Source organism: Mustela lutreola, chromosome 9 (assembly GCF_030435805.1).
Source record: "Mustela lutreola isolate mMusLut2 chromosome 9, mMusLut2.pri, whole genome shotgun sequence".
Taxonomy (NCBI): domain Eukaryota; kingdom Metazoa; phylum Chordata; class Mammalia; order Carnivora; family Mustelidae; genus Mustela; species Mustela lutreola.
Window position 1 is genome coordinate 4,693,306 of NC_081298.1, and position 10,050 is coordinate 4,703,355.

General features: G+C 51.9%; 1 protein-coding gene across 2 annotated transcripts; it reads right to left on the reverse strand.

The window, feature by feature from the left end:
- Window positions 1-1,866: 1,866 nt before the first annotated feature.
- On the reverse strand, window positions 1,867-9,694 carry CIMIP1 (ciliary microtubule inner protein 1). Of its 2 annotated transcripts, none has more exons than XM_059133969.1 (4): window positions 9,564-9,694; window positions 7,630-7,711; window positions 6,079-6,180; window positions 1,867-2,342 (listed from the first exon to the last, which is right to left on the reverse strand). In XM_059133969.1, the coding sequence occupies exons 1-4, from the start codon at window positions 9,629-9,631 to the stop codon at window positions 2,181-2,183; spliced, it is 414 nt and encodes a 137-aa protein (XP_058989952.1). In that variant the 5' UTR covers window positions 9,632-9,694; the 3' UTR covers window positions 1,867-2,180. The 2 variants fall into 2 exon arrangements, with proteins under 2 accessions (XP_058989952.1, XP_058989953.1); XM_059133970.1 differs by having other exon boundaries at window positions 9,552-9,674.
- Window positions 9,695-10,050: the final 356 nt, after the last annotated feature.

The window sequence follows — 10,050 nt, forward strand, 5'->3', positions numbered from 1 at the left end:
GTTGCACGGGCCACGTGATCTGTTCTCACGGAGACAGGCCTGGGTCAAGACAAGTGAGAGACACGGGCTCGGAGGAGGGTGTTTTCTGGGGAGGAGAGGGGGTGGCACCCTGTGCCCCGAACTGTTCTCATCTCCTGGCCTGCACCCTGAAGGACCCCTCCCCCACCCCCGGGGGGCCCTAGAGGAACAGAAGAGGCTGAAGGTCCACAGTCACGGTCAGCAGGACTGTGCCCCCTCTGACACCTGCAGGATAGAGCCCTTCCAATTGTCTCTCCCTGGCTTCCCATGGTTTGCCGGCAACCCTTGGCCTTCCTTGGTTTGTCGACCTGTTGCTCCGGTTTCTGCCCCGTCACCCTGCGGCTTCCTCCCCTGCCTGTCTGTCTTTCACACGTCCTTCTCCTCCTGCTACGAGGACACCCACCCTACCGGATTAAGGGCCTTCCCTCCTCCAGGATGACTGCTCTCCGTTCAACTATTTACATCTGCAACGATGCTATTTTCTATTGCGGGTCACATTCACAGGTTCGAGAGGTTAGGATTTTGACATCTTTTTAAGGGGGCATAGTGGGGCCCAGCTGCACCTGTAACAGCTTGCTTCTCTTTTTCTCAACCCTTAAAGAGCTCTGACATTTCTCCTTCAAATGTGTGGTCTGGGGTGGCAGGTGGGATGTGAGCCATGGTGACTGTGGGACTTCCGGGGGGCTCTGGGGGCCCTGCTCCAAGGGGATAACAAGGCTTCCTAAAGGGGCTGCTTCTCTTGCCTTCTGGCTTTCCCAGGGGGCAACCTGGGTTGGGGGAGGGCCCTGGGGGGACAGAGAACCAACTAGGTGGCTGGGGGTAAGTCTTGCTGTGGTGGCTCTGTTCTTAGTACCCGAGGAGCTGGCTTGGAAGGGGTCTGCAGCCAGCACCGTGGAGCAAGAAGGCTGCTCACTGCGATCACATTCCGGAGATTTACAGAGAACAACGTCTCTGAACACGAGAGGCTCTTCGGCCCGGGGCTTCTAGGACTTAGAGGCTCTGAGCCCCCCTAACAGGGGATAGCCCAGATTCAGCAGGACTTCTGTCCCCCTGCTATCTGGTGCCCTCAATGTCACGGAATCCATCTAGAAGCCTGCTAGAGGGGCCAGTGCTCGAGGTCGGGGGAAGGTTCTAGATGAGGGATTCTTGGATTGGTAAAGCACGTCCGTCCACACTGGGATAGGAAGGTCAACAGGAGAAGTCTGGGTGGATGGGTTGTGTGGGCGGACTGCACCCCACAGAAGTGCCCCCGGGCCTAGTCAAGTACAGAGGGAGGAACCCACCCTGTGCCCACTCCAGCTCTGACGAAGACATCAAGCTCTGCTACTCAGAAACCTACACAAACCAGCTTCCAGAAACTTCTACCAAACGCTCTCCTTTCTTGCTCCTTGGCGGGGAGGGGCCTGTAGCCATGCGGGCTTTTCCTCCTGGCCCTCTCACCATGTGTCCGTCCCTCATTTGTAGCACCTGGATCAAAGCCTCAAAGTTAATGTTAAATGTCTATGGCAGAAGGAAGACGGCCTGGCTGGCCAGCTCGGCGGCCATCTGTGCTGTGACAATGTGGCCAGGACAGGTGAGGGGGCGTGGGTAGGTTTTAACGGAGCCTGGGAGACCCAACCTTTCCAGGAAATCTATACTTAGTGGCAAACCTTGGGCTCATTTCTGCCTTTAAAGCTGTTGGCTTCCTGCAAATATCCGGGGAAGGAGGATCGAGGCATCAACCGAACATTCTGTTTCTCCTGAAAAGCAGGTCCAGGACCACCTGGGTGCAGAGACCCCATCAACAATCTTGTTACAAACAGGGGGTGAGAGGTATGGGATCAAAAGCAGTAAAAGACCTAGACAAAATTTTGTTTTTAAAATTAAATCACGTTGTTCTTTTGAAAAACCATACTTTGAATTCCCAAAGCATTAAAAAAAAAAAAATCAGAGCATTTATTTTGCCTTATTCGTTATATAAGCCAAGAATCAGTGCGTGACGAGAATGTTCTGGAAGGGAGGGTTGAAGAGTTATTTCCTGTTCTTTGCAACATCCGCTGAGCAAGTGAGGAGGGGAACTCCATCTGCAGAGGGACCCCAGGGGTCGCCCCTCTTCCTGGGTGTGGACACTGGGTGCCTGGTGGTCGACCCACTCTTGCCCGGGGCCCGCCGACCGTCTGGACTCAGTGGATGCCTTGTTTCGGCCAGCCTAGCTCTCTGGCATACGCCCCCTTGCAGCTTCTGATCTCATAATCATGCTCTAGACACTTGTTCAGGCCCGGCACCCCGGATCTCCAGCCGATGAAGCCCTGGGTCGTCTTCGGGACTGGGGGGGACGGAAGGACCTGGAACGGAAAGGCAGGGGTTGAGCCACCCGGGGCCACAGTGACATGAGGGTTGTCCACGAGGCCTCAGGATCGGCGTGGGAGGCCTGAGGGGGAAAAGACAGGAAAGAAAATATCTCGAAGGAAGGGGCGCCCCAGGCAAGCACACTCCGATGAGCTGGATCCCGAGACTCCCTTCTCCCCGCAAAAGTCACGGACGCCCCATGTGTTTCTTTATCTGGTCACGCTCAACACGTCCATTCACGACCTCCAGTGAAATAATTTTCATTTGACAGAAGAGTAGAAAGAGGGAAAAAAGGGAGGTGTAGAAATATCGAACACTACAGTTCACACTGCCCTCCTTAAAACCCAGAACAATGTCGTCTGATGGGATCCTGACGCTTCGGACTCGGCCGGTTTGGCTCAGAAGGCTTCATGGTACACGGACGTGCACACCCACGCGCGCCCCAAACTGTAGGGACCACGGAATGAAAAGCAATGGGATCTAATTAAAACCCAAAGGGAAACGAGGTTCTGCCTGAGATGAAAGAAACACAGACAGACTTGAAATACTTGGAAAATGAGGGCAAGTGTTCAGGCTGCTTCTCCCCTTCTGTTCGGAACGATGTTCTCCGTTCTGCTCTCACAGGGCAATCTGAATGAAGACACCGGGGGGATATTTGTTCGAACAGGAGAACCGAGACGGAGCGGTTTCGGATGTCTGGGATGATGAGTGCAACCTCAGCACAAGGGGTCTGTGCGCGAGGCAGCGGCGGTGGGGGGCGTCCTGGCCCCTGGCACACAAAGCTCCCAAACATATGCTCTTGATGAACCGCTAACATTAATCTCCCAAGAGGCCACATTCAGGGAAGGTCACCAACAAATGCGGGAGGGGCTGGCGCTTCCCTGCCTGTCCAGACGGTTCCTTGGGACACAGACTCCCTTCCAAGTCTGCCTCCAGCCCGTAAGGGAGATGCGGGGGGGAAAACCGCCCTGGGATGCCCGCTTTCATGCACTGGGTTAGCAGAGATGAAAACACGCTGTTGACCAGGGCCTTGTGGGAGACCAGGCTGGTTCGTTGTCGGTGAAGGGCGACTAGAGCAATTATCTACCAAAACCGAAAATGCAAACATCCTTTGACCTGCAATGAACTCCCAGCACTGGTGCTAAGACAGCCTCGTCGTATCTGAGTCTAAGACACGGGGCAGGTCAGTGTGTTCTGAGACGGGACGTGTTGAACAGAAACTGCTGAGAGAAAAAAGATGCAGAAAATACACAAAATATGGTATAATTAGTGCAGCAAGGGAAAGAAGGCGAAAAAGCCACACAACACGCTGGCCTGTGCCTATCCGGTCTCTGGAAGGGGGCGTGGGAAACCGAGAGTCCGGGGGCGGGGCTTTTCAGAACATGCCTTTTGGGGTAGAGGACACCCGTTGAAACAGATGGATTTTAAAGGCTCTAGCCACCCAAAGAAGGGATTGGAGAAGGAAGAAGGGGACCGTTTCTTCAGCAAGGAAGGACCTTCAGTACCTGGACCAAGGTTCTTGTCCCCGAGGCCCTCTGCTTCCGTTTTCCTGGGACAAAGGGGATTTGGCCATGATTACATCTACTTCTAGGGTTGCGGTGAAGACAAGATGACCACATAAAGTACTTAGTACAGTGAGCAACCACGACCCAGTAACAAGAGCCAGCATTTTTGTGGGCGTTAGACAGAGGCATCGTGAGACATCCAGAAGGAGCTCCCTAAGATGCTAACCACGGTCAGGCATATATTATTTTAATTTATTATTTTGCTGTTTTTCTAAAATATCAGCAAATCTGTACTGCTGGATAGTCGAGGGGAAGACATTCTCAGCCTATCTCAGTGGAGCATAGTCGTTCATTCAGCCATCAGACGTGCACCTGCCGGGCACTCTCCACCGGGCAATCACCGGGCACTCACCGCCGAGCACTGTCCGCTGAGCACTCTCCACCGAGCACGGTCTCCACCAAGCACTCTCCGCCGAGCACTTACCGCCGAGCACTCTCCGCCGAGAACTCACTGCCGAGCACTCTCCACCGAGCACTCTCTGCCGAGCTCTCTCCACCGAGCATGGTCTCCACCAAGCACTCTCCACTGAGCACTCACCGCTGAGCACTCTCCACCAAACACTCCACCAAGCACTCTCCACTGAGCACTCAGCACTAAGCACTCTCCACAGAGCACTCACGTTTGCCAGTCGCTCTGTCAGACCCCGAATGCATCAAGAAAAGAAAATTTGCAGAGCCTACCTCCTCCCAACCCTGGCCACCTTTGGTGTGAGTTTTCATCCCTTCTTCCCATCAAGACACAGAACTGCTTTGTCTGTAGCCTGTCAGAGGGCAAAATCCAGGACCAAAATCACAGGCCCATGGAGGCAGGCCTGGGGATGTACCCAGCTCAGCAATTTCTAGAGGCATCTGACCCATGTCCATGTCTGACTGGTCAAAGGTGGGAAGACCATCAAGTCTTCTCCCCTGTGGGATTGCCAGTCGCTCACTTGGCAATCACAGGGATCTTTCAGAAAGGCAGTCCTCACCATGTCGCAGCACTGATTTCCCATTGCAGACTAGGCTCAACTCCTTCCTCTGGCCCCAAGGTCCAGTGGGATTTGGCCCTGCCCGGGTCTCCATCCACCTCCCTTCCCTTCCCACTCTGACCCACCCCCGGCTCACTGAGCTCCAGCCTCATGGCATCCCTTGCTGCCCCTGAAATATACCAAGCTTTGTTCTGCCTCAGGGTCTTTGTATGTGCTCTTCTCTTTGGCTGGAAAGCCTTTCCAGGGCTGGATCCTTATCATCCTTCAGTCCTCAGCTCCATGGGCACCAGCCCTTCTTCCCCTGTTGCTCTCCAAAACCTCACCTGTCTCTCACCTCCATGGCATCTAACATAGCGAATGACAATATTGTTGTTGGGGGGGGGGGCGGTCCTGGGTGGCTCAGTCGGTGAAGCATCTGCCTTCAGTTCAGGATCCTGATCCTGGGGTCCTGGGATTGAACCCCATGTTCTGGCCCCCTGCTCAGCAGGGAGTCTGCTTCTCCCTCTCCTTCTGCCTCCCCCACTCATGCTCTCTCTCTTGTGCACGTGCACGTGCTCTCTCTAAAATAAATAAATGAGATCTTAAAAGAAAACCCCAATTTTGATGCATTTCGTGTTTCATGGTGGCCTCTCCTCCCACCTCCCCGCCCCCAACCCAGACTTGTGGGCTGGAGTCTCGTCTTCTTGTTTGCCACTGTTGACCCCACCGAGTCCCTGGCACCTGCTAACAGCTAGCCGTCCCTAGCGCTCCTAAAAGTGCCAGAGACGGTTCCAGATCTTCATAGGCATTATCCCACAGAACCCTGACACCACTTGCTGAAGTAGGTGCTTTTGTGACCTTGGAGCCATTGAGTCACGTGCAAGACCACCGGGAAGGTGAGCCACCAAGCAGGATTTGGGTCCGAAGAGTCTGAGCCCAGAGCCCAGCCCCTGTTAATATCTGCTGAACGACTGGCCCGACCCCGTCATTCTCCTGGCTTCCTTCCGCTTCTGCAGAGCTGAACGCGGGGACTCCTGCCTGTGTTGAGACCTGTAACCCGATGGGCTCCCCGCCGAAGGGCTCGGAAAGGCTGTGGAAACTGGCCTTCCCCCTGCCGACTGCCACTCTGTTCTTACCTTCGGCGGTTGGCTTTGTGCCCCTGGAGCACACACCCTTATTTCTTACTTAGGAAAACAAGGATTCAAAATGACTTTGCGAACCTTGATGTATTTCTCCACCGGGGTCACGGGCCGGATGTGGAACCGCTCCGGAAGCTCGATTTTGGGCTTTGGGGTGGGGGGTTCTTCTTCACCCTCGAGCAGCTGCAACATAACCCCAGAGACCGAGGTTAGTGGGAGACTGAGGGCCGCGTCAGACTGAGGTTAGTGGGAGGCTTCTCTGCATCACCCCCCAGAACGCGGCACTTTGCAGGTGACCTAAGCCACGCTGAGAAACGTTCCGTAGCTTGGTGTAACCCCACAGTAAGAAAGGGGCCGAGTGGGGACCGGCTAGTGGGTTCGCTCAGGCTCCCGGTCCAGCTACCCACCGCTGTGTCCTCTACCACCTTTGGCAACCTGCTAATTTACGCTCCTGAGTCATAATTGGAGAAAATTTCACAGGTTACGGACTCAAATAAATAATTGCCCACAAGGTTTTAGGGCCAATCTTTAAAATATTAGAGGAGCGCTCCCACCCCCCCCTTTTAATTTTTAAAGCAATTTCGAACTCTTTGAGATCCCAATTTAATTACATATAAGGAATATTAATATAGACTCTTTTTATGCATTTTATATTAATAAGGACTCATTTTATGCATAACATTTCAAGTTGTATAACTCTGTAAGTATTAAAAAAAAACCTCATTAAGAATGGCATATTTCAAAGATGGGGGGATGGGGTTGAATTACAAGTGGGGTTATGCTGCCTTGAATCGGGAACGTTTTGAATTATGCAAGTCTTATGTGGTTCTGCGTCCCTCCAGGGAAATGTGCCTTCTGGGTGTCACGTCCTGGAGCTGGTTGGAAAGGTTGGAGTCTGGTGGCCGCCGTCCCACTGAAGCCCATACGGGCATTTGCTATCTGCATGGTGTTTTATACAACGGAGCCACTGTTCTAGACTCAGATTTCATGTAAACGTGGGGATTTCTGGACTCTTGTGAACAATGGGAACCCCGCTGGGCTGATGGGGGCTCCTCCTGCGTGGGGCTGGACCCTACGGCTCCCTATTCATTTCACCTGGTCTTCTTCCTGCTCTAGTTACCCAGCTGGCTTAGGAAAATACCAAGAACATCTTCCCAGTAATCCCTCACACAGCCACCTGGCTTCTACTTCTCATCCCATCTGGACTTCCCCATCGCCCAGGGAGGCAGCTGAGGACTCTCTTCCCTCTTGCCGATGGGGCAGCCCGAGGCCAAGCGGCCCTGGAATCAGACAGACCGGCTTCTCCTTTCGGTGTCGCCCTTTGTTAGTTATAGGACTTCGCAACTCTCTGAGCTCAATTTCCCAATCTACAAAACGAGCATAAAGCAGCCCCCTTCTCTGTGCCAGGGTTGCTGTGCAGATTAAATGAGCTGGTTCCGATGAAGTACCTGGAGGACGCCTGGCATGTAGTAGGTGCTCAATAAATTAGGGAAAGGATGGAGCCTGTAGGTTTCAGTTAACGGTCTTCGTATGCAACACTAACTTTATTCTTGGGAAGTCTATGCCTCCTTATCATTTATTCCTTGAAATAATCAATTCAATAACCTCTGGGCTTATCAAATTTATATTTACCTCCTTGAGAGGGGTTGTTAAAAATCCCCAGTTCTGGGCCCAGTTTTGTCGTGCTTCCGTTTCAGACTTCAGGCGGTATTTCCTGAAAAACAAAGTTCCCAAGTGCTGGGGTATTTGAAAAAGGTCAAGCAGCAAACCCTACAGTCCCCTGGGGAACATTGAACATATTTTTAATGTCCATTGATTGAATGATGACTCTGCACCGGGAAGGGAGTTGGGTGCCAGAGGGAGCAAGAGCCCCTTGAGGGAGACAGGTGTCAAAAGAAGGTCCTGGTTGGGGGCACACTGGGGAGAAAAGGGGCCTGGGGGCCGGGTCTGCCTGAGGGGCCATCTAGGGACAAGACTCCTCATTTTGGTGAAGTGAGTGAGGCGGGGTGAGTGAGGTTTCTGGGGTGCAAAATTTAAGGGATTGCAGCCTCCCAGGGTCCTGAAAGTGCAGAGCGAGCACTTGCATGACCTTGAGAATGAGCCCTCCTTAAATTTGGCCACTAGGGGACCACACTTGCCCCGCCCTAATCCTGGCCCTGCTTTTGCTCCGCATTCAATATTATTTTTATATAATTACCTGCTAGTTGAGAGCTGGTGTGTTGCATTTTGCAAACATCCAATTTAACATTCACTCGTTGATCGTCAAGTTTCTTTTCCCATTTTGGAAATCAGTATCTGCCCCCCATCCCCATCTCCCAGTGTCTCAAAGTTTTGGAGGTCCCTCAACGAGCTTTTTGTCCTAGGCACTGAGCGTCTAAACCAGAGTCTAGTCTAATGGAGATGTAATGTGAGCGCAAACACCAGCCGTGTACATAATTAACAACTTTCTAGCAGCCACAGTTCAAAAAAAAAAAATTCATTTTTACTATTACTTTTTGGGGGTGTGAAATCTTTGAAATCTGGTATGTATTTCACATTTGCAGTTCATTCCAATTTGGACCAGTCACATTTTAAGGACTCAATAGCCACTTTGGACATTGGACGGAAAAATAGTCTGAAGGCTGAACCAACTCTCTTCACGGGGGATGGACCATCTTATTTGGGTCTTGAAGGATGCATAGGAGTTCATCTGGTGGAGAAGGGAGGAAGGGTCATTTTATACTGACAGAACATACCTGCTATGGTGATTTTGTACATATCCAAGTAGGAGGTACTTGGATAAAGACAAAGATTAAAAAGATTAATAGTTGTATATTTTATGCCAAATGAGACTGGCTTTCCGTTGACAAGTGTGACACAAAGTTTCCTATAAAAATAAATTTGAACGAAACAAAGCCAGTTTAAAGAAAAATATGAAGAGGTTAACACAGGTTTTACAAGGAAATGGTAAAAATCAGATAGATGGCAAATAAGAGAACTCAAGTTTAAGAAGTAAGCAGCTCTGCTTTACTGCTACTAAACTTTACTTACTTGCATCCAAATTAGTAACCTCCCATATTGGTTAACAAAGAAATGGTATATTTAGCAATTCAATAGAATGTCAAATAAAAACATCCATTACAAATGTCTGCCCAATATAAGTCTTTTAGAAAAAGGATTTTTTAAGTTAAAATTTCTTACCAGTTTAAAAAGAAGGAGAATCAAGAGACTGTAAAAGGCTTATTTATCTCTCATTCAAATTGAACAAATATTAAGATTTTTGTTTTCCTTTTTATAAAAAAATTCGGTAAATCTTAAAAATAACATTTTAGTCGGCTCTCAACAAGCAAGCTTTGCAGATGGTTGTGAAGCCAGATGTAGTTATCTTTCATCTTTAGCTGTGCGCCTGAGAGAAGAGGGAGAAAGCCTTTCTGGTCGCGCTCCCGTCCCTAACATCGCCCCGACCACCTCCAGCGCACTGTCCTCTGCGCCCGAAGGTCGACCACCTCCAGGACTCGGAGGGGAAACTGAGGCCACCAGGTATGTGCCCTTGAGGTGGGAACGGCCCAGCCCACCTGGGCATTTACCAGATCTCGTCCTGGGCCACGAGGTTCATGCGCTCGGCCGCAGCGGTGCTGAGAGGTTTCTGCGCCATGGGGGCTGGGGCTCCGGGCGGGCGCCAGCAGCACGCACCAGGCCGGGGCTCAGCGTCTCTCGTCGCCAGGGAGACCGGTTGCCCAGCAACGCGGGACGCGGAGGCGGAGGCTGGAGCTGCACCTGGCGCGGGGCGGGGCGCGTCCTTGTGCCCGCTGCCAGCCTCTGCACCTCTGAGCCCCTCGCCCTCCTCTCTGGCTGGCCCTGGGGGCAGAAGCCCCCCTTCTGAGTGGGAAGCCCTGAGGAAACCTCAACACCTAACACCCCGGTCCCTTTAAAATTTAGGCCTACATGGGAGGCACGTATGCACACCGACAAGTGTACGGATCTGAAAGGTACCAAGCTTCATGCATTCTGTCCCAGGAGCACACCCCTGCGACCCCCGCCTAGATAAGGAAATGATCACCGTTCGGTTCCACT